This window comes from Lagenorhynchus albirostris, chromosome 4, assembly GCF_949774975.1.
Source record: "Lagenorhynchus albirostris chromosome 4, mLagAlb1.1, whole genome shotgun sequence".
NCBI classification, from domain to species: Eukaryota; Metazoa; Chordata; class Mammalia; order Artiodactyla; family Delphinidae; genus Lagenorhynchus; species Lagenorhynchus albirostris.
This window is the reverse complement of record NC_083098.1, coordinates 131,273,049-131,297,243: the sequence shown is the minus strand read 5'-3', so window position 1 is coordinate 131,297,243 and position 24,195 is coordinate 131,273,049. Positions and strand designations below refer to the sequence as shown.

At 36.5% G+C, this 24,195-nt stretch overlaps 1 protein-coding gene across 1 annotated transcript in view; it reads left to right on the top strand.

Moving 5' to 3' along the window:
• The window catches only part of ANKRD50 (ankyrin repeat domain containing 50), a 43,351-nt gene extending 20,570 nt beyond the window's left edge, over window positions 1-22,781 (top strand). The window contains exons 4-6 of the mRNA XM_060148683.1: window positions 8,440-8,669; window positions 14,587-18,134; window positions 19,655-22,781. Coding sequence (XP_060004666.1) covers window positions 8,440-8,669; window positions 14,587-18,131 — 3,775 coding nt within the window. The 3' untranslated portion in view covers window positions 18,132-18,134; window positions 19,655-22,781. The remainder of the gene's footprint in view (window positions 1-8,439; window positions 8,670-14,586; window positions 18,135-19,654) is intronic.
• The last annotated feature ends 1,414 nt before the right edge of the window (window positions 22,782-24,195 follow it).

The window sequence follows — 24,195 nt, the reverse complement described above, 5'->3', positions numbered from 1 at the left end:
TCTTTGTATGAATGTGATAATCTAATACTATCACATTATCTCATTTTGAAGATAATATATACATATATATTCACAAACAGAGGAAAATCTGTTTTAGACTTCTAAAGCACTCTTGCTTTGTGTGTGTATACTTTGATGGGATTGTCATTTATAAAATGATAAAATGTAATCTGGTAGAGATGTGCATCTGTGTGTCACTTGGTGGTGTAGGTATCCCCATATGGTGCTTTTGATGGAATAAATAAAAGGAAACTGAATATGGGAATTCTGAGTCTAGAAAATTTTTTTTTTTTTTTTTTAGAAAATTTTTTATCTAGTGTTTCAGAGTAGCAGTTTTCCTATTAATTACCATTCATTCATGAAGCAGATTTTACTGAGTGTTTGTGATGTGCAAATAATGGTTTTGAGTGCTGGGAATCTAGCAGTGCACAGGACGGGCGCCATCCCGGGGGAGGCAGCACGGAAGTGGAGGAGCTTCACCCCAGCCTTACAGTGAAAGCGGTACACGAGATAACGCAATAAATTACTTTGAGGATGGGATCAACACTACAAAGAAAACAGGATGAGTTGTTAGAGGAACAGTAATACACGATGAAGGCCATTTAAGACACGGTGACCAAGGAAAACCTCTTCAGGGATAAACTTTGTGTTGAAATCTGAAGGAAGAGAAGTTCGGCCTCGGGGAGCTTTCTAGGCAGAGGGAGTACCAAGTACATAGGCCCTGACTGGAGGAAAGCTTGCTGTTAGGGCTGAAAGGGGGACAGTGGCTGGAATAAAAGGGAGGACTCAGGAATTAGTCCTAGGATTTTGACTTAAGAAACTAGGGGGGTGATGGGATACCACTAACTGACATGGGGAAAATGGGTGGGGAGGAACTTATTTGGGGGGTAAATTGAGAGAATGCTTCTTTAAACATGTTAAATTTGAGACGCCCGTAGGACATCCACATGGAGATGGTAGCAGACAGTTTTGAGTTTAGAGGTGATGTCAAGACTAGAAAAAATTACTCAACATTTTTAAAGCCATAGTTTGTCTTCTGGTTTTGACATGACTGACTAAGGCCTGGGAAATAGTCTAATAGCAAGAAAGTGAAACTATGAGAGACCTGTAAACCCCAGCCTCAAGATAAATGTGGAAGTTAATACCAAACTGAGATGCAGACAAAACTGACACAACATTTACTCTTTGAAATAAATGTATACCCTGAACATCATCAAGAGCATAAAGACCCTCATTTGGAACCACAGAGACAGGTTATAGACTTATGCTAGAAGTTTCCCTGGACCCAGTTAAGCAGAATGGAAGAACAAAGAGTGCTGGGAAGAATGAGTCTCACAGATGAGCTCTGTGCAGGAGTCAGACATCTGGGGGTAATGGCGAGGGGGCTGTGGTGAGAAAGGCCTTGTGTACATCCCCACAGCTTTTCAGCTTAATTGGTTGGGGAGAAGTAGAAGCGCAAAGAAGTTGTTCATGCCCATAACTCTGAGTCATAAGGAGATTCTTAGAAGCCTGTACACTGGACACACTAACCTGCAATTGCTGATCCAGGAAGAAGTTATCTTACTGAAGAGCTGTCACAAGATATGTAAAAATATACCTCAAAACCAGTAGGGAGAAGGGGTCTAAAAAACAGCACCAGACTAGGACTTCCAAAACTATGTTGCATAAGAGTGGCGAGGGTGGACATCCTTGTCTTGTTTCTGATCTCAGAGGAAATGCTTTTAGTTTTTCACCATTGAGGACGATGTTGGCTGTGGGTTTGTCGTATATGGCCTTTATTATGTTGAGGTAGTTCCCTCTATTGCCCATTTTCTGGAGAGTTTTTATCATAAATGGGTGTTGAATTGTGTCAAAAGTTTTTCTGCATCTATTGAGATGATCATATGGTTTTTATTGTTCAGTTTGTTAATATGGTGTATCACATTGATTGATTCGCATATATTGAAGAATCCTTGCATCCCTGGGATAAACCCCACTTTATCATGGTGTATGATCCTTTTAATGTGCTGTTGGCTTCTGTTTGCTAATGTTTTGTTCAGGATTTTTGCATTTATGTTCATCAGTGATATTGGTCTATAATTTTCTTTTTTTGTGATATCTTTTTCTGGTTTTGGTAATGGATAAAGAAGGCACATATATACAATGGAATGTTACTCAGCCATAAAAAGAAATGAAATTGAGTTATTTGTAATGAGGTAGATGGACCTAGAGTCTGTCATACAGAGTGAAGTAAGTCAGAAAGAGAAAAGCAAATACCATATGCTAACACATATATATGGAATTAAAAAAAAACATGGTACTGATGAACCTAGTTGCAGGGCAGAAATAAAGAGGTAGACATAGAGAATGGACTTGAGGATGTGGGGTGGGAGGGCGAAGCTGGGGTGAAGTGAGAATAGCATCAACATATATACACTACAGAATGTAAAATAGTTGGCTAGTGGAAATTGGCTCGGTGCTTTGCGATGACCTAGAGGGGTGGGATAGGGAGGATGGGAGGGAGGGGATATGGCGACATGTGTATGCACATGGATGATTTGCTTTGCTGTGCAACAGAAACTAACACAGTATTGTGAAGCAACTATACTCTAATAAAGATCTAGTAAAAAATGATTTGCTTTGCTGTGCAACAGAAACTAACACAGTATTGTGAAGCAACTATACTCTAATAAAGATCTAGTAAAAAAAAATCTTATATTTTTAACAGTGTATTTTAAGTGAATAACAACTTAAGTTTGAAGGCATAATAAAGCTCAACATTTTACTCTTCCTCCAAAAAAAAACACCAGCACCAGAAATGCTCACCAGAAAAATATTGCCATGGAACAAAAAGAAAACCATAGCCAAACATATTGTCTTAAATGAAAACATAATTAATGAGCAATTGCCTGACTTCAACAGTTGCATGAAGCAGAGATATAAGTGCTTGGAAAAGAGATGGTGAGACAACAGAATGAGATGAAACTTAGCCAAAATATATATGGGGATTTACTCTGTCTGTGAAAAGAGAGATATTTCAAATCAAGTCAATAAGAGAAAGATAATTTAGTAAATAGTTTGGGGATAACTGTGGAACCATGTGGGGAAAAAAATTGGAAACCTAGTTCACATCTTATGTCAAAACTAATGTGATTAAAAAATAAAATTTTCAAAGCTTTTGAAGAAAACATGAGGAAGTGTTTTTTTTAACCTTTAGAGTAGGGAAGTCCCCTCAGAAATGAAACATATAAAACTCAGAATTCATAAAAGAAAAAAGACTGATGTGTTAACGTATAAAACTCAGAATTCATAAAAGAAAAAAGACTGATATATAAAGGTAAAAAAACAGAGAAGTTGTACATTAAAAAAAAAACCCTTTAAAAGTCAAAAGAAAAGTAACAAATGATGGAAAATATTAGCAACAAAATCATTTTCTTAATACTCTCCAAAAAAGAGAAACATTAATCTTTTGGAAAATGGATAAAGGATATGAAGACACAGTTTAAAGAAAAAGAAATAAAACTCCTAGACATTTGTAAATAAGATTGACCTCATTGTAAGGAAATGTCAACTAAAAGCATAATGATGCTATTTTCTGCATATCTGTGGAAAATAATGTTAATTGCTATAATGGAGGGGCTAGGGAAACAGGCACTCTTACGCAACTGTTGGGAGGGTATGTTTATATAATTTCTAGAGGGTATTTTGACAATATCTGTGAAGATATACACAGATATGCCCCTTAACCTAGCAACTCTAATCCTAGTAATATGTCCTACAGATATACTTGTATATTTTAAAATGGTATGTATAAGAATATAGTAAATTTAAACTGAATCATATGAATAATCACATTAAATGTAAATGGTAAATACACTAGTATAAATGGCAGTTTGTCTGATTTAGATAAAAATGTAAGATCTAATTATATGTTACCTAAGACAAATATACATAAAGAGACATATAGCTTAATTAAAAAAAAAATGAAAAAATATATACCTGACTGTTTTAGCTTACTGCCCTTGGGTTCCTTTGTTTTTGAGGCAGAGATAGCAGTATGCTGATTTTTTTTTTGAATTTTATTATATTTATTTTTTTATACAGCAGGTTCTTATTAGTTATCCATTTTATACATATTAGTGTATATATGTCAATCCCAATTGCCCAATTCATCACACCACCACCCCCACTCCTCGCCACTTTCCCCCCTTGGTATCTATACGTTTGTTCTCTACATCTGTGTCTCTATTTCTGCCCTGCAAACCGGTTCATCTGTACCATTTTTCTAGGTTCCATGTATATGCGTTAATATACAATATTTGTTTTTCTCTTGCTGACTTACTTCACTCTGTATGACAGTCTCTAGATCCATCCACGTCTCTGCAAATGACCCAATTTCATTCCTTTTTATGGCTGAGTAATATTCCATTGTATATATGTACCACATCTTCTTTATCCATTCATCTGTCGATGGGCATTTAGGTTGCTTCCCTGTCCTGGCTATTGTAAATAGTGCTGCAATGAACATTGGGGTGCATGTGTCTCTTTGAATTATGGTTTTCTCTGGGTATATGCCCAGTAGTGGGATTGCTGGATCATATGGTAATTCTATTTTTAGTTTTTTAAGGAACCTCCATACTGTTCTCCATAGTGGCTGTATCAATTTACATTCCCACCAACAGTGCAAGAGGGTTCCCTTTTCTCCATACCTTCTCTAAGCAGTATCCTGATTTTTAACTGCACAGGGGCTCGGTGCCCCTAACCCCCAGGTTGCTCAAGGGTCAGTTGTATATAGAACAATTGAACAACACTATCACCACTTGATCTAAAGGACATTTATAGAATAGTCCATCCAACAATAGCACACACAGTCTTTTCAAATGCTTACACGTTTACTAAGTTAGACATTCTGGACCATAGAACAATGCTTAATAAATTTAAAGGTGTGCAAGTTATACAAAGTATGTTTTCTGATCACAGTTGAATTTAAATAATGGTAACACAGGAACATAAAATACCTGGGAGGTCCCCAAATATTTAAAAACGATACCACTCACTTCTCAGTAACCTGTTTCAAAGAAGAAATCAAAGGGAAATTATTTTGAATTGGATGATAGTGAAAATACTTGAGGGAAATTCATGACATTAAAGGATTATATTAGAAGTATGAAACAATGATTTCAGTTTGTATTATAAAGAACTAGGAAAAGAAGAACACATAACCTGGAGTAAGCAAAAGACGGGGAATAATCATCAAATCCTATCAATTTCACCCACCAAATTTCCCTCAGATCTGTCTACTTCATTCTGACCTTGCTGCTTACTACCTTATTTATAACATTGGTTTTAGATAGACAGTAGACCGTCATGGGTAAGAGTGTAGACTAGGGGGTGACTGACCATCCTGGTTTGCCCAGGAGTGGGGCGTGGGGGGCATGGACAGGGAGGAGGAATGGCTGGTTCTCAGTACTTAGAACTGGTAAAGTCCTAGGCAAACCAGGCTGAATGGTCTACCCTTGTGTAGGTTCTAGAGCCAGACCCTGAACTTCAGTCCCTTCCTTGAGCTTTGGATAAGTGACTTCTCCTTGTGTGCCTTGTTTTCCTCATCTGGAAATGGGTATTACAGCAGTACCCATCTTAAAGACTTAATGTGAGAATCAAGTGAGTTGATGCAGATGTGAAGTACTTAAATGCAATAAAGCACTGAATTAAAGTTAGCAGTGATGGCCTTGGTAGCAGTAGTTCAGGATGGAGATTGTTTTTTCTTTTTTTTCCCTTAAATTCTGAGCAGTGGCCTCCTATCGCACTCTTTCCTTCTAGACTTACTCTGTTTCAGGCTTTCCTTCAACTGTAGCCAGTTATCGTTCTAAACACAGGTATAAACATATCAGTTCTGTGCTTAAAGTACTTCACTGGCTCCTTAGTACCCTTAGGTCAGAGTTCACATTTCAGAATACTTTGTAAGTCCCAGCATTTACTCTTTCAGTAATTTTCTTCAGTATGTTGTTCACTGGTCCTTCTCTTCCCCCAGCCTGTGCGTGTCCTACTGCCTTAACTAGATTTTTTTATTCCTGTGTCTGTTGCCTTACTCTCGAACTTTCTCCTGACTAAGCTCCTCTCCTAACTTTGCTGACCTCTCCCCTTACCCTATCCTGATCAAAAACAGGTTAGGTGGGGGCTCCCCCCTGGTGGCGCAGTGGTTAAGAATCCGCCTGCCAATGTAGGGGACACGGGTTCGAGCCCTGGTCTGGGAAGATCCCACATGCTGTGGAGTAACTAAGCCCGTGCACCACAACTACTGAGCCTGTGCGCTAGAGCCCATGAGCCACAACCACTGAGCCCACATGCCACAACTACTGAAGCCTGCACGCCTAGAGTACGTGCTCCACAAGAGAAGCCACTGCAATGAGAAGCCCGTGCACTGCAACGAAGAGTAGCCCCCGCTTGCCGCAACTAGAGAAAACCCGCGCAGCAATGAAGACCCGACACAGCCAAAAATAAATAAATTAATAAAATTTTTTTAAAAAAGTAGTTAAGGTTATGGTCTCTCTCAAGTGGCACTGATTATAGGATATTACTATAGTATATTATGATAGTATATTTTATATGTACTATATATAGAAATATATATATACTGTATATGTATATATGTACTGTATACGTAGGTAAATATATAACACTGGTTTTACGTCAGCCTTCTTTGTTCTCATAGTAGAGGAACTATATACATAAGGTACAATAAAGGACATTTTCCTAAATTTATAACATTCCTTCCGCCAGGATGGCCCTGCCTTCCCTTTATTGTAAAATTTATTGCAAATTTATTACTATTCCTGGAGAATTTTAATTGATCCTTCAAAACTTAGTTCATCGTGAGCACCTAATATTTGAATGTTTCTCTGACATTTTCTTCCTTTCTTATCTACTTCCCTTGAGTTGATCATTTCTTGTCCACTGTGTTAGTAATTTTACTGCTTTTTTTGGTAGCACTGAGCAGCCTACATTGAAGTTATTTGTTTTCCAGTATAGGCTACAACAGTGTGAAGTCTTTACTTAGGATCTCCTATGGGTACAGCACTGCTAGGTTCTGGGGTTATACTCATGAGCGAGACTGACATAGTCCCCGTTCTTTTGATGCTTAACCTCTAAAGAGAGAAATAAGAATTAATGACATTGAGTAAGTTTAACATTACAAACTTGATAATGCTGTGAAAGAGAAATACTTGATGTTGTGAAAGCATATTATAGGGTCTTGGTTTTGAGAAAGTGACTCTCAAGCTTACCATTGAAGACCAAGGAGGAGTTAATTACATGAAGAGAGAAGGGAAGCACAGACCAGGCAGAGGAGACTGCAAACCAAAAGGCCCTTGTGTAATTGTATCTAGTAAAAGTCATGGAAAAAGCTAGTATGACTGGAGGAACATTGTGAAAAGTTTGATCTGCTGCAGTAGGAGCTCTGGAGGGAGTGGCTGGAGGCATGTAGATTAGTGTGGTTCCTGGGTGAACGCGATGACGGCAGTTTGGAGTAGGGTGATGATACAGACCAGGGTGGGTTTGAAGACTTTTATAAAGAAGCATTGACAGGACTTAGTGATACATTGGATCTTGGTTGCTATCAGGATTGAAAGATTAAGAAGAGAGTTGTAGAAAGGATTATCTGTACGTTTCTGGTGTTCATAATTAGATGGATTCTGTCCTCTTCACCGTTGTATCTTTCAGTACCTCATTCAGCATATGGAATGCTCATGTAAATATTTGTTGAAAATGAATGAGTATTGTTTCAGTTATGAAAAACTTGTATTCAACTTCAGTATAAATTATCTGAGTAGGAAATGTGTTGGGATTAAACCTAATAATTTATCCTTTACATTGAAATTTGAACATACATCAAATGGAATCTAGACTGTAGTTTATCTTTGAAAAGTCTTTTAAAATAAAACTTGTGTATGACAAACTAGATGAAGTGCAGTCATTTTGTGAGAGACATGATGATAATGATAAAATCTTCTAAATTCTAGAGAACTCTTGATATCTTTTCTATTACTGAAGTGATCCCCAGTTTCTTTTTCCTTTCCAATACATTTTAGCTTTGTGATAAACAATTCAAGCTTTTATTATTGATAAAAATTTCAGGAAAGGAATAGTGAAATCTTGTTTCAGGTTCTTACTGCCCTTCTTAAGAATGCTGAATCAATAATACACACACACACACACACACACACACACACACATACACACACACTTTATTGTGGAAAACGTTGTTGTTATTGGAAATGTGAACTATTTAGGACCAGTATTCTCATTAAAGTAAGGAATTGAAACTTGTACAATAGTTTTATTCTAAAACATTAATTTTTTTCTTAAAACAATATTTATAACCTGTAATTCTAGTGTTTGGATAATAAACCTTAATATCATAGCCAGTAACATTCAAAATGCTCATATGGATGTGTTTCACAGGTGTGTCCTGCTCCCTCTCTTGGGAATGAAGCCTCCCCAGCAAAGCCTCTATCTGCTTGTGGATTCAGTGGATGAAGGGTGTAATGTTACGGAAGGTGAACAGACGTCTACCAGCTTATCTGGGACTGTGGCAGAGCTTTTAGCTGGTCACCACGAGTTCTTTCCACCATGGCTATTACTTCTGTGTTCTGCCCGCAAACAGAGCAAAGCTGTTACTAAAATGTTTACCGGTAAGCATAATTCCTGCCATCTTCAAATGTTTTTCACTGATGAACTAAATAATGCATGTGTTTCTTTCTTAGAGTACGCAGTTGAAAATCTGGTCATTGCTTCTGCTATTCTGTCAGCTGTTCTATCAGCTGTTTTCAACTGTACTTTTTAAAAGTTGTATTAAAAACAAGCCATAGAATATTTTAAGATCATTTAATAGTACCTTTTTTTTTTTTAAGATTCTTTATCTAACATCTTTAGTAAAGGTTACGAGTATTTCATGCCATATTAGCTGCTTTATATCTGTAGGGCTGCAATTTTTATGCTGATATGTCCTGATCAGCTTATGATATTTCTTCTAACTAGACTGAGAGTAGTGAATATGTGTATTTAAAAATCAGTGGCAGTTTCTCTAAGATGTTTTTCCTGGTTTAAGAGGAGAGACAAGAGTCAACAGCCATTCAGGATACCTCTTGAAGTAGATCCTTTTTTTAACCCTTTTCTGATGTGTGAGAAAACAATCTATACAATGTATAGAACTACCTGATCAGGTTTTTTTCTTCCTTTACTTTTCTTCTTTACTACCACAATAAAGTTGTGGTTTCTCCTATTAGATTATGTAAAGCCCTTTTTTTCTTTGTGCTATGGGAAGTAAAAGGAGCATAAAACAAGGACCACTCACAGGATTTATAGTGTAATTGGAAGGATAATTCAGTTATTGGTTAATTAGCCATATCACTTGTAAATAGTTCTATACATTTTACAGAATGGTGAAACCCTACTAATTTGTTAAAATGGTTTCCTTTAACCAGATTTATTCCCTCTTTTAGATTCCCTTGCTACTAATAACAGCACTTTTGATTTGATTTCCCTTATACTATTCTGTTCTGTTGTTATTGAAAATCTAGTTGATAAAAGTTGGGGGATTAACAGGATAACAGCTAATACTTAATGTAGCTCTTAGTATGTCAGGTCCAGATAAAGTTAAATCCCCTTTTGGTCTATGGCCTCCCATTTCTTTCCCTTCCTCATTTGAGACGACCAGTATTATTAGTTTATTTTCTGTCCTTTCAACTCATATTTGTATTCTGTATATTTTTATAGTTCACATAAATGAAACACTGCATACACCATCCTAGCTATTCCCATTTACTGGCTATGTGACCTTATGCAGCTTACCAACATGACCTGTGCCTCAGTGCCCTTATCTATAAAATGAGGATTACACATTCCTATTACTTTCCCCACAGAGTTTTTGTGAGTCTAAATGACAAATTACATGTGAAGCACTTAGAACAATGCCTAGTACATAATAAGTGCTTCATAAGTGTATTGCTGCTGTTATTATTATTATCACTGTATCCTTTTGTTTGATAGCATTGTTTTTGAGCCCTATTCCTATTACTACTTATAAACCTAGTTCATTGGTTTTAACTGCTCTATATTATTCCTTCCCATGAATAAATCTCCAATTTTTCCATTATCCTATTCATGGACATTTAATTATTTCAGTTTTTCATTATTACAAAAAATGCTTCATGGACGTACTCGAACACGTCTTGTGCACGTGTGCTAAAAGTTTACATTACAAACCCAGACAGAATTACTAGAGAATAGAGTGTGTACGTTTTGAGCTTTAGTTAATTTTGCCAAATTGCTATCTGGTGTGCTTGAAATAATTTATGCTTCTGCCGGCAACACATGAGATTTCCCCTTTCTCTATATTTTCGTCAGTTCACGTTTGTTATTTTCAGATCTGCATTTTCTGCCTTAGGGGCTTGCGCTTGATGTTCCCTCTGACGGGAATGACCTTCTCCTGAACTTCTTACTATCTTAACATTTCCATCTCTTCTCAAATACCAGTCTCCTGCAGGCTTCTCCATATTCTTCTATCCGATTTCTATTTTTGCCACCTCAACTACTTAGTCACACATTTTTCTTCCTATGTCTTATTACTGTTTAAAATTGTTTACATTTTACATTTGTTTTCTTACTTGGGTGTCTCCTCCACTAAGATACAGCCTCCATAAGAACAGGAAATTTGCTTGTCTTGTCCACCACTGTATCTCCTCAACATCTAGATCAGAGCTTCGAACAAAGCAAAGAAATGAATTTGTGTTTCTTTGAACTAGGTCTTGGTGGAGAAAGCAGTGAACCAAGAAGGACTAAGGAGGAACTGAATATGGTCTTGTTCTCTTACCATACTCCTTCTTATTAAAAATGCTGAGCCGTAATAAGCATCAGATCACATCTCTGTTGATGATAGGTTTGGAATTTGGTAGTAAACGTTGAAGAATATTACTAAAGTTATGAATACATATTTTCAGGTTGCTTTCCAGAAAGATATATGTCATATATTTCTACCTGAGAGTGTTGGTTTCTCGGAACTTCCACCAGTATTGAATTATATATTTTCATATTTGCAGATTTAGTGTGTGAAAAATAGTATCTCATTTTTATTTATACTTCTTATTTACTATTGAATTCTTCCCCCTTATGCTTAATTTATCAATTTGTCTCTTTTTTTTCCTTTGAATTAGTACTTTCTCACCTTTACCTAGGTTTCCTCCAGGAAGTTAGTGATATTCTTATTGATTATTAAGAGGGCTTTTATTTCATATTTTTTTATTCTTTGCAGCTATTTTCTTCAGCTTTTTAAAACTGTAGTAATTCTTTTGAAGTCCCTTATATTCACTCTAATGTATTGTCCTTTACTATTGTATATTCTTATTTTTACATTTAGTGATTTTTATCCTTATAGTATATATTCTACCGAATGGTGTGAAATAAGACTCTTATCTGGATACTTTATCAAATCACAGATCTTCTCAGCACTGTTTATGAACTCCCTGTACCACTAGTTGTCAGTGCTTCTTTTATCTTAAGTGTAGGCATATGTGCATGTATGTGTGTGTGTGTGTTATTGATGTATTTCTAAACCATCTGTCTGCTCTTCTAAACTGTCTGTTGGCGTTTTTATGCAACTGTCACATTGGTTTAATATTTTAAATTTTCTTGTACGGTTACTTCCCAGTCGTCCTTGCCATCAATATTATCCTAAAATATGTGTTTTTACTTTTATTCCACTAGATTGACTTGAACAGCTTTTTAAAAATTATAACTACTAATGATGTAAACAAAATTATTACATTTGGTTAAAATTTAGGAAAAGTTTGACATTTAAAATATGCTTTCCTTCTGTCCATGAACATAGCATTTTTTCACTTATTAAAAATTTTTTTCAGCGTTCCTTATGTCCTACATGTTTCTGCTTTCTACTGTTGTTTTAATGAAATATATGGATTTTGAATTGAGATGTATGCATTCCAAATTAGAATTGTCAGGTGCAACTTATCTCACAGGCTTGACATAAGAAGTGTTATGTATGATAAGTACTGGAAGTGCTGCTTTAAAAATAATTGACTGTCAATAAATGTTGATCTCTTATATTTCTTTCAGAACCAAACCTGTTACTGTGGAGGGTTAGCCTAGATTCTGTCTTAATTACCTCAAGTTTCAATCATGGTATCTTAGTTATGTAGGTTTAAATTACAGATATTTATTCATAATAGGCCATATGATCTTTCATGTCAATCATTATCTACAAGATCACTTCGGAAACTTTAAAACACTGTACAATGTAAGGTGGTAGTTATTATTTTTAAAAATCCTTTTTATTAGCAACATGCCAGGTGTTTTCCAGCTTAAATTATTTTAATGAATTTATAAAGTCAAAAGCAAATGAACACACAAAAAAGGTTTGGAGGCAAGTTATCTCATATCACTGATAAACGTAGAATGTTATACACTTCTAGGCATGTTTTAAATTCTTCAGATCAGGAGTGTCTTTTCGTAATTAAAATTTATCATTTGAAATCAATTCTGTTGAGACTAATCAATCAATTGAATGTATGTAAATATATATAATTACAGATTCCATTTTATATAGATTTAGAGGTATGCAAATTTGTTATTTCTTCATGTGTCATTCCTGGTAGGTTGTGTTTTTCAATAAATTTGTCCATTTCATCTAAGTAATTCAAGATTAGTGTCACAAAACTGAATTTTTCAACTTTCTCTCCAAACCTGTTGTTTGTCCTTTAGTGGTCTCTTTTTCCATGCTTTTGGCCACACCACAAAAGAATCTCAGCTTTGACTCCTGTTCTCTTTCCTTCTCCACACTTACTAAGCTCTACGCCATCTAGCTCTTATTAGTAATTTCCAGATCCAACTTCTATTTTTATCTGTTGCTGCTACTGCTTTGGTTGTTGAGGTTTTCAGTGATTCTTTTTTGTTTTTTGAATTTTATTTTATTATTATGTTTTTATACAGCAGGTTCTTATTAGTTATCTGTTTTATACATATTAGTGTATATATGTCAGTCCCAATCTCCCAATTCCTCCCACCACCACCACCCCTTTTTTTTAAATTAATTATTTATTTATTTTTTGTCTGCATTGGGTCTGCGTTGCTGCGTGTGGGCTTTCTCTAGTTGTGGTGAACAGGGGCTACTCTTCGTTGCAGTGCGTGGGCTTCTCACTGCGGTGGCTTCTCTTGTTGTGGAGCATGGGCTCTAGGCGCGTGGGCTTCAGTAGTTGTGGCACATGGGCTCTAGAGCGCAGGCTCAGTAGTTGTGGCGCACGGGCTTAGTTGCTCCACGACACGTGGGATCTTCCCGGACCAGGGCTCTAACCCGTGTCCCCTGCATCGGCAGGCGGATTCTTAGCCACTGCGCCACCAGTGAAGTCCTAGTGATTCTTATGTAGACTTTATCACAGCCTCTATAAGAGGCTTTGCCTCTTGAGTTGACTCCACCTGTTCATCTTTAGTGATGTTAGAAGTCTTTCAGAATGCGGGTCTGCCTTGGTCCTCACTGACTTCTCACCACAAAGTGAGAGTCTCATTTCCTCACATAGTACCTGGCATATAGTAGGTGATATATACATTTGTTTTATTCAATTGAGTAAGAGTATTTTACTCAGTATTAATTGACCATCACTAATCTTTGCTGAATTTCTAGATTTACTCCTCTTAAGAGAGTTCATTCACTTAGCAGTTTTTTCTTTTGGAAGATGAATTACACAGTTGTCTAATATAATATATATCCATGTCTATAAAACAGGATATCATCTTGCTTCGGAAAATGATATGGTTTCCTTTAAAGAACTTAAAGTGAGTTTTGAATAGCTGTAACTAGTATGGTTTTAGGTTGGTTTGAATTTTATTAAGTTGCTTTATTTTCACAGTGCTGAAATTTTGTTAGCATAATTTGACCAAGTTGCATCTTCAGATTCAAGCTGTTTATTGACAATCTAAGATTTAATTATTTTAACTTGTTAACAAGTTAAATGTTAAATAACATTTAACAAGTTAAATGTTAACAAGTTAAATGTTAAATAATGTAATTTAAAGGCAGTGACAGGTGATATTCTAACTGTATGCAAATATTCAATTCCATAATTAAGACTAGTGTACCTTCAGTTATGTGGATAGAAATATGTAAATTTTGCACGTGGAAAAGATCAGCTTATAAAAACAAACAAACCTTATTTATGTCTCCTGCAACTTTTTTTCCTAATCATTTGGGGGATCAGAAAATCTTCCCGATATGCTTGGCTATGTATGGAAGATGTCTAATGCTCATTTAGTATCTCTTATCATGGAAGCTGAGAGGAGCACTGAGCCACTAAACGAATAAGAAATAGTTCCATTTGTGGATAGGAAAATGAAATCGTTTATCTGCCATCAGTGTGTTTCTCCAGAAGGAAAAGAAAGCTGACTCATATACTTCTAGGTATCTATTGACTGGTTTATTAGTATGAATTGACTTATTATTGATCTATTTGCTTCTCAGTTTGTCACATGTTGAACATTCTCTTTGACTATATGGAAACTTTGATAATCATTTTCAATTGACATCTACTTTTTTGTCCTTAGGTTTTCGAAAAATAAGTTTAGATGACCTTCGGAAGGCATATATCGTTAAGGATGTTCAGCAGTACATTCTTCATCGCTTAGATCAAGAAGAAGCTTTGCGACAACACCTCACAAAAGAAACTGCAGAGATGTTAAATCAACTGCACATTAAGAGCAGCGGATGCTTTCTTTATCTAGAACGAGTTCTCGATGGAGTTGTAGAAAATTTTATTATGTTAAGAGAGATTCGTGACATCCCAGGAACTCTAAATGGTCTGTATCTCTGGCTGTGTCAGAGACTTTTTGTAAGAAAACAGTTTGCAAAGGTTCAGCCTATTTTGAACGTGATTCTTGCAGCCTGCCGACCTCTGACCATAACGGAATTATATCACGCAGTGTGGACCAAAAGTATGTCATTAAGCTTGGAAGACTTTCAGCGCAAGTTAGATGTCCTCTCCAAACTTCTTGTTGATGGACTAGGAGATACTAAAATACTGTTTCACTATAGTTTTGCGGAGTGGCTCCTGGATGTGAAACACTGCACCCAGAAGTATTTATGTAATGCAGCAGAAGGACACCGAATGTTGGCTATGAGTTATACCTGTCAAGCCAAGAATTTAACACCATTGGAAGCACAAGAATTTGCATTGCACTTAATTAATTCAAACTTACAGTTAGAGACAGCTGAGTTAGCTCTGTGGATGATATGGAACGGTACACCTGTCAGAGACTCCCTGTCCACACTAATACCCAAGGAGCAAGAAGTGCTACAGCTGCTGGTGAAAGCTGGTGCTCACGTCAACAGTGAAGATGATCGCACATCATGCATAGTCCGACAAGCCTTGGAAAGAGAGGATTCCATCCGGACATTACTAGATAATGGAGCATCAGTAAACCAGTGTGATTCAAATGGGAGGACATTACTGGCTAATGCTGCTTACAGTGGCAACCTTGATGTGGTGAATTTACTCGTCTCTAGGGGAGCAGATTTAGAGATAGAAGATGCTCACGGGCACACGCCACTTACCCTAGCTGCTAGACAAGGACATACCAAGGTGGTTAATTGTTTGATTGGTTGTGGAGCAAATATTAATCATACTGATCAGGATGGCTGGACGGCATTAAGATCCGCTGCTTGGGGTGGTCATACTGAGGTCGTTTCTGCACTACTGTATGCTGGCGTCAAAGTGGATTGTGCAGATGCTGATAGCCGAACAGCTTTGAGAGCAGCAGCCTGGGGAGGACATGAGGATATTGTACTTAACTTGCTACAACATGGTGCTGAAGTCAACAAAGCTGATAATGAAGGTCGAACTGCTTTGATAGCAGCAGCCTACATGGGACATAGAGAGATTGTGGAACACCTACTGGACCACGGAGCAGAAGTGAATCACGAGGACGTCGATGGCAGGACTGCACTCTCTGTGGCTGCACTTTGTGTTCCTGCAAGTAAAGGACATGCGTCGGTTGTTAGCCTTTTAATCGATCGAGGTGCTGAAGTGGATCATTGTGATAAAGATGGCATGACTCCACTGCTGGTGGCTGCCTATGAAGGACACGTCGATGTGGTTGACTTGCTTCTAGAGGGGGGAGCAGATGTCGACCACACAGATAACAATGGTCGTACACCCTTGTTAGCAGCAGCTTCTATGGGTCATGCTTCGGTTGTAAACACACTTCTGTTTTGGGGTGCAGCTGTGGACAGCATTGACAGTGAAGGGAGGACAGTCCTCAGCATAGCTTCAGCCCAAGGAAATGTTGAAGTTGTACGTACTCTACTGGATAGGGGGTTAGATGAAAATCACAGGGATGATGCAGGATGGACACCTTTGCACATGGCAGCTTTTGAAGGTCACAGATTAATATGTGAAGCACTTATTGAACAAGGTGCTAGAACAAATGAAATAGATAATGATGGGCGGATACCTTTCATATTAGCTTCGCAAGAGGGTCATTATGATTGTGTTCAAGTATTATTGGAAAACAAATCCAACATTGATCACAGAGGTTATGATGGAAGAAATGCACTGCGGGTTGCTGCATTAGAAGGACACAGGGACATTGTTGAATTACTTTTTAGCCACGGAGCTGATGTGAACTACAAAGATGCTGATGGTAGGCCTACTCTTTATATTTTGGCCTTAGAAAACCAACTTACAATGGCTGAATATTTTTTAGAAAATGGTGCAAATGTAGAAGCAAGTGATGCTGAAGGAAGGACAGCACTTCATGTTTCCTGCTGGCAAGGCCATTTGGAAATGGTGCAGGTTCTGATCACCTACCATGCTGACGTCAACGCTGCAGACAATGAAAAGCGCTCTGCTCTGCAGTCTGCAGCCTGGCAGGGCCATGTAAAAGTGGTGCAGCTTCTGATCGAGCATGGCGCCATGGTGGACCATACCTGTAATCAAGGTGCAACTGCGCTCTGCATTGCGGCCCAGGAAGGGCACATTGATGTTGTGCAGGTTTTATTAGAGCACGGTGCTGATCCAAACCATGCTGATCAATTTGGACGCACTGCTATGCGTGTTGCAGCCAAAAATGGACATTCTCAGATAATTAAATTATTAGAAAAATATGGTGCATCCAGTTTGAATGGCTGTTCTCCATCCCCTGTCCACACAATGGAGCAAAAGCCTCTACAGTCAGTGTCTTCAAAAATGCAGTCATTAACAATTAAATCAAATAGCTCTGGCAGTACTGGTGGAGGGGACGTGCAGCCTTCGCTGCGCGGGTTACCGAATGGGCCAGCTCACGCATTCAGTTCTCCTTCAGAATCTCCGGACTCGACAGTTGATCGGCAGAAGTCGTCATTGTCAAATAATTCCCTGAAAAGCTCAAAAAATTCATCTTTGAGAACTACTTCATCTACAGCAACGGCTCAAACAGTGCCAATTGACAGCTTTCACAGCTTGTCATTTACAGAACAAATTCAGCAGCATTCGTTGCCGCGCAGTAGAAGTCGACAGTCAATTGTTTCCCCGTCTTCCACAACACAGTCCTTGGGACAGAGCCATCATTCACCGAGCAGTGAGTTTGAGTGGAGTCAAGTAAAGCCCAGTTTGAAGTCAACTAAAACAAATAAAGGGGGGAAATCAGAAAATGCCAACAAATCTGGGTCAGCTGGGAAAAAAGCTAAACAAAATAATTCTTCACAGCCAAAGGTTCTAGAATATGAAATGACTCAGTTTGATAAAAGAGGACCTACAGCCAAATCTGGGACTGGTGCACCATCTAAACAGATGCCAGCAGAATCGCAGTGCAAAATTATACCTTCAGCTCAGCAAGAAATCGGTCGATCGCAACAGCAGTTTCTTATTCACCAACAAAGTGGGGAACAGAAGAAGAGAAACGGAATAATGACAAATCCAAATTATCATCTTCAGAGCAACCAGGTTTTTCTTGGTAGGGTTTCAGTCCCACGAACAGTGCAGGATAGAGGGCATCAGGAAGTGCTGGAAGGATATCCTTCCTCGGAGACGGAATTAAGCCTTAAACAAGCCCTGAAGCTTCAGATTGAGGGTTCTGACCCAAGCTTCAACTATAAAAAGGAAACACCATTATAAAAGGTAACATTTCATCAACATAAAGAATAAATGTCCAAAGTGTAGTTCCCTCTACTTAGAATACTCTTCCCTAATCCACACGGCCACCTCATCACTCTTCCTGTCGTCTTCTCAGCAAGACCCTCCCTCATCACTCTTTGGAATTTGAATTCTCCCACCTCCAGCACTCCCTTTCCCCCTTTCCTGCTTTACATTAGCCACAGTACTTACTATTTAACATGCTTTATATATTTTATTTATTATGTTTATTATTTGTCTCCTCTCTACTGAAATGTAAGCTTTGTGAGAGTAGGGATTTTTATCTCTTCGGTTCACCACTGTATTCCAGGTACTTGGAATACTGCTTGGACCTATAGTAGTTTCTCAGTAGAAATGTGTTGAGTAAGTGAATGAATGAGTGGGTGAATGAATATGCTATTTATGGATCTCAGATTAAGAATTCCTTCCTATACAGTCATTTCCCCTCTTAAAAGTTCTCTGATGGTAACAGAGGCAGGGGCTATTTCAGTAATATTCCCTTTTGGGTTTGAATAAGGTAGTGTATATAGTGCTTAGTAGGTAGTTAGTGAAGGTTAATTTCCTTCCTTTTTCCACCCTGGAAGAAATAAAAGATTTAATCATGAAAGGTAATTTTTATTATGACAGATCCCTTAAGAATCTTCCAAGTAAAATTTGCACATATCAAGAATAGGTGTGGAAAGATGATAAATGGATGTATTGGCAAGAGGGTATTCAGGACCCAGTATATTTAGACGTAAGAATTAAATGTTTAAACCTCAAAAGTTATATTTATTAAATAAAAACATTTTTTTTCTCCTTTTCACTACAGTGGATGCTACAGTAATTACATAGGAGAAGTTAATGGGAAAACAGATGCATAATTTTATATTATGGATACTTTTTCTGAAGTACATTTCTCATATTCAGGATAAATTCAGATTTCACTAGGAATTTTTGCTAACTTATACTACAATTATATTTATCCCACTTTGCTTAATCATTTTTCATCCTCTAACAAAATTGTACTCTTTTCTTTAACAAACTTGAAATCTTTCTTTTGCTTTTTTGTCTTTGGAGATAAATTTTTAGGGATGTTTTAGGTAAAACATTATTATAAATACATTTCCTATACCTTCTAATAATAAACACCCTTCACTGTGAATCTACAGACAACTAGTCAAATCTCATTCAACAGTAATTTGTCTAAAAGTAGTGGATACATTCTCCAATGTGATTTATGTTAAAAATATTTAGTTCTGATGGTACAGCCCTCCAACTCATTCTATCTTTTGTAAAGGTTAAGTATAGATATATATTATACAGTAAAACATATGAATTAAGGTAAACACTTTGTGGAATCTTTAAAAGTGATTTATACATTAAATAATGAATCTCTAAAAGGTCTACTTTTGTGCTTTACATAGTAAATATATGTATATATTCTTTTGTAGGGTTTTAAAACTAGATGTAGTTAGATAATAAGTATAATATAGAAATTAATTTTTTTTTAACTTTTGCATTAGTTTCCTATTCTGTGAAACAGAGGACATTGTGATTGGAGTGATTCTTCAGCTACTGGATGAAAACATAAAATGCCTGTTGATTTGCTGAAAAAAAAAAAAATGAAGAATGTGATATCTGCAGTACAGTTACCTTAAATACTGTAATGTGCCTAAATAGTAAGGCTGCCTTCTCAGTGTAACCCTCTGTACTTAAAAAATTTCATTTTGTGTGCTTTGTATTAACTACCCAAGAGTAAGCACTTTTTTTTTTTTAAATGCAGATACATACTGCGGTTCCTTGATAAAAGCTGAAAAAGATCTTGAGTAAAGTATTTTAAGTTAAGATTTGATAAATGTGCATGTGCCATGATCAAATATATATGAAAAGGCAGTGTTCTTTGTATTTATTTTTTTCTTTCTGTGGCAAACAAAACTTAAGCATACTGTTTCAGTTGTATTTGCCTTGTTGTAGTGTATGGCTTGTTTCCTGTATCCTTAAAAATGTCACTCAATAAAATAAATCATACAACTATTTTATGTTCACTACACCTTCAGCACTGGTTAAAAATGTGTTTCTATTTAATGCCACATCGAGGTGAAAAAAGTTTCATGAAAGATTTTTAAAATGTCTAGTATTTTAGGGATCTGCTCTAAGTAGTTTATATTTGGATTTCCCAGTAGAATCCTCCTAATCTTCGGCTAAAGGTGTCAAAAAAAAAGAAAAAAGCAAAAGAAAAGAAAAAAGAAAGAAAAGAAAACTCACACACACACAGACTATAGGCAGAATAAAGTTCTGCTTCGTTCACTGGGATGCAGTTTCACCTTCCACTCACTTGTCATTCCACCTCCAAGAAGACAGATGATCATTCCTGAGGCATGAAAATTCTCAGGGACAGAGCCAGGCCTCAGTGGCATGTGTGTAGAGGGAGATGCACCTGTCTATCTGAGGGTAGATTTTTGATCCCTGAACAATTCATTGACTACCCTTTCTCTCTTCCATCCAGTTAAATAAAATATCTACCACTGTAAATTGTGATGGTAGCTTCTCTCTCAGTTGTTTCTATTTTGTAAATCACTGCATGACCAAAATAGCCCCCACTCAAAATCAATTGGGTCAATTTTAGTGATTAGTTGGATGAATATTCTTGATGAATATAATACGTGTTTTCCTTCGCTGATGACACCACTAACCTATCGGCCATAGCACAGGTGTATTTTTTTTTTAACTGCTATTTGATAAATGGTAGTGATGGATTTGCACTTTTCTGTCCACATACTCTTTCCTGTTTTTCTCTTTGGACAATCGCTTCCAGAATGATGGATGCCAGGGTTAAGGGTGAAGTCTGTAACCCAGGAAAACAAAGTTGACCGCTCAGATGAGCATGTGACCCAGAGCTTTAGCCTCCTGGGTGGACTCTAAACCAGTTGAGCTAGCTTAGTGGGTTGTGTGCATGTCTGGAAAGATTAAAATTTATTGTTTAGAAACCAAGGTTGTAGGTTTGATCTTTGAAAAAGCCCTGGGATCTTACAAAAAAACCCCAGAAATTCTGTTCTTTCTATGTGCATAAGGAGGAATAAGGGAAGAGAATTTGGAGATTCAGCACAAAACCATTGCTACTACTGGAAAAAATCTTTAGAAAATGTCTTAGTAACTGAGGTCAGTAATGTCATCTTCATATATGAAGAACATATACATGATATATTGTTCACAGAAATAGAAATGTATAATTGGTTGTGATAAATGTTTCACTTGATCTTCCTATAAGGCTTTTATTTTTGCTTCTGTTTTTTAAAGTCAGCAAAACTTATGTGTTTATGTCATCAGTAAGTCATAATCAAGAATAGGAGATAAGTTGATAAGTTCAATTAATATTAAGGTGACATGGCAATATTGATAACTCGAATGTGAATGTTTCAAGTATTGAATTTTTGTCCCTATGGGACATTTATTAAATACGCTTAATAGGACTCTTGCAAAGTAGCCTTAAAAGTGTTAATGATTCTGTTAATAAATATGAACACATCCTATTATTATAACCAACTTTACTCATATCTCAAATACAGTACATTTATGTAATTTTAGAAGATGAAGCTCCAATTTCTTATTAGGTGTATTTTTCTTTAGAAAGAGAACCCTGAAAGCTGCCAGTTTTTCTAGTAAACCTTGAATTATTGGAATTATATTTATTTAATTTTATTGTTTTTACAAAAATGCACCTTGTGGCCAAAGGGCAAAGTTATGACTCATTACATAAGGGATTTATGTTTTCTGAAGAGCTAAATGTTTTCATATCCATACTATATACACTTGAAACAGTGGTAGGAAGAGAACCTGTTGGAAAAATATGATTTTCAAAAGTAAATATTCCTCTGGATGTTTTTATATTAATTAAGCTTTGGAATAGAACAGCAATGGCTTTCAGTTAGAATATGGATGAAAAGGGGGCTGAAGATGCCCTGCTTTGCTTATTTGTTTCTGTGGGGATTTATTTAATACCATGACCGACAATAGCTTCTGCTTCACTAAGAGCGTAAAAATAGTCCCACAAATATAAAACTCCTAAAGAGCTATTTTTTAAATAAAAATGTTTAAATTTTGTAAATCACTTGATGCCACAACACAACCATGATGCCATGTGCTTATAACAGTTTTATACCATTCCTTGTGTGCTTCCCTAACAGTCATGAGTTGATAATAAAGGAAGTGATAAAAAATACAGCAATGAAAAATAAAATCTCCATGTTTGTAGGAAAGGTTTTGGAAGGAAAATTGACCAGAACTTAGTATGTCCTGCAAAGTACAGCCAGTTATATCATGTCCTTCGCCCTCATCCCCATGCCTACTGGGATCCTCACCAATAATAGTTCACTGATTAAAAAAAAAGGAGTAAGTACTTTTTCCAATGTTGTTTGCCTATGCAAATGTTTGTTTTACTTTAATGTCCTCCACTTACACTTCTCAGCAAATATAGTTTCAGACAAATGCTTTTTCTTTTTTCATTTTTCCCTTGGTTTGGGGTATGTAAATAGCCTAAAATGTACATTGAATTTCACATTGTAAAAGTTTTATTTTATTCCTTGTATTATATTAAGCAAAAATCCCTATGTATATGAAAGTGCATAATAAATATATTTGCTTTACAGAGGATATCTTGTTTTAATTTTATCCTTGAACCAACAGAACATCCATGTGATTGGAGTGATTCTTACGTGCTTGCAGTAAAAACAACTGCTAGTTGTTTTAAGTTAACTTCTTTTAAGTACATACTGAGCAAATGAATTTTGGAAACATTTCATAAAGAAATGAAATATAAAACCTTTCAAAGGAACGTAGAAAAACAAAAAGATCTAGCCTTAGTATCTTCCTAAAATTTCTATAAGGACTTAATATTCTCCTCCCACCCCCAAAAACATACTGTATCTCACCATGTCAGGTTTCCTGCCTCTGAAATTGCAGTAATCCAATAAATTGTGTGCATGTGTGTGTGCTCCTTGATCCTCAGAGTATCATGGGCATCTTAAATTTGATATTTTGGGGTTTTATTGCAAACAATGGTCATTTTCTAAATAATTTTCTATGTATTCTTCACTCGGTAAACTTATGTCACTTCTTCGAGAACTTCTGCTTCTTCTACCAGAACACAGTGTTGTGTGTGTGTGTCTGTACTCCAGAGGTTTCTAAAAGGGCCAACAAGGCATGTTCTGTTAGGTAATTTTACAATAATTACAGGGTTCTATAGTCATTACCTCACATTCTTTATAAAATTGTTGGAATAATAAAAGTCTTACTCTAAAAATTTTTAATAATTTTTTTTAAACACAAGTGGGTGATGTACATAGAGGAATTTTAAAACGGACTCGTTGACTAAATAAACTTACATGGAATTTTCTAGCTGGTGGTCCAAGGAAATACACTGGGAACTTGGCAATGACTAATGTTTTCACTCCTTTGCTCTAACAGTTGGAGGGAATCCAACTAATAGTAGTGAGATACATATCAAAGGCATAGATTCCCGAATATCTGGGAAAATTTTATTCATCATGCAAATATATGCACTAATCTCATCTTTAAGATAGGGTCTCTGCTTGCTTGTTTTGCTAATATAGTAAAATTAGAATTAGCCAATATTAAAATGGAGTCATTTGAAATTTACTGCATATTTAGATTTCTACTTTTAAATACACACTGTCATTACCACACTGGCAAAATTTAGCTACATTCTAATGACCATATTCTTAGAAGAATATATTTTTAATGTTTAGAAAAAGCCCCTGTGTACATCTAGCTTTCTACTTATTCTTGTTCTAAATTGATACAAAGGTATGTCCCAAAAGAACTGATGCTGTAATTTTAATGAGTGTCTGTTACTCCTATTTTGTTTGTAAACTTAGGTTGAAATATACACAGCAAGAAACACAAATCCTAAGTTCCTGTCCTATACATTTTTATAAAGTGAACAGACCTGTTTAACCATCGCCCTGATCAAGAAGTAGGCCGTAACCATACTCTCAGAAACCTCCCTTGCCACTTCCTAGACATTACCCCCAACAAAGAAAACCAC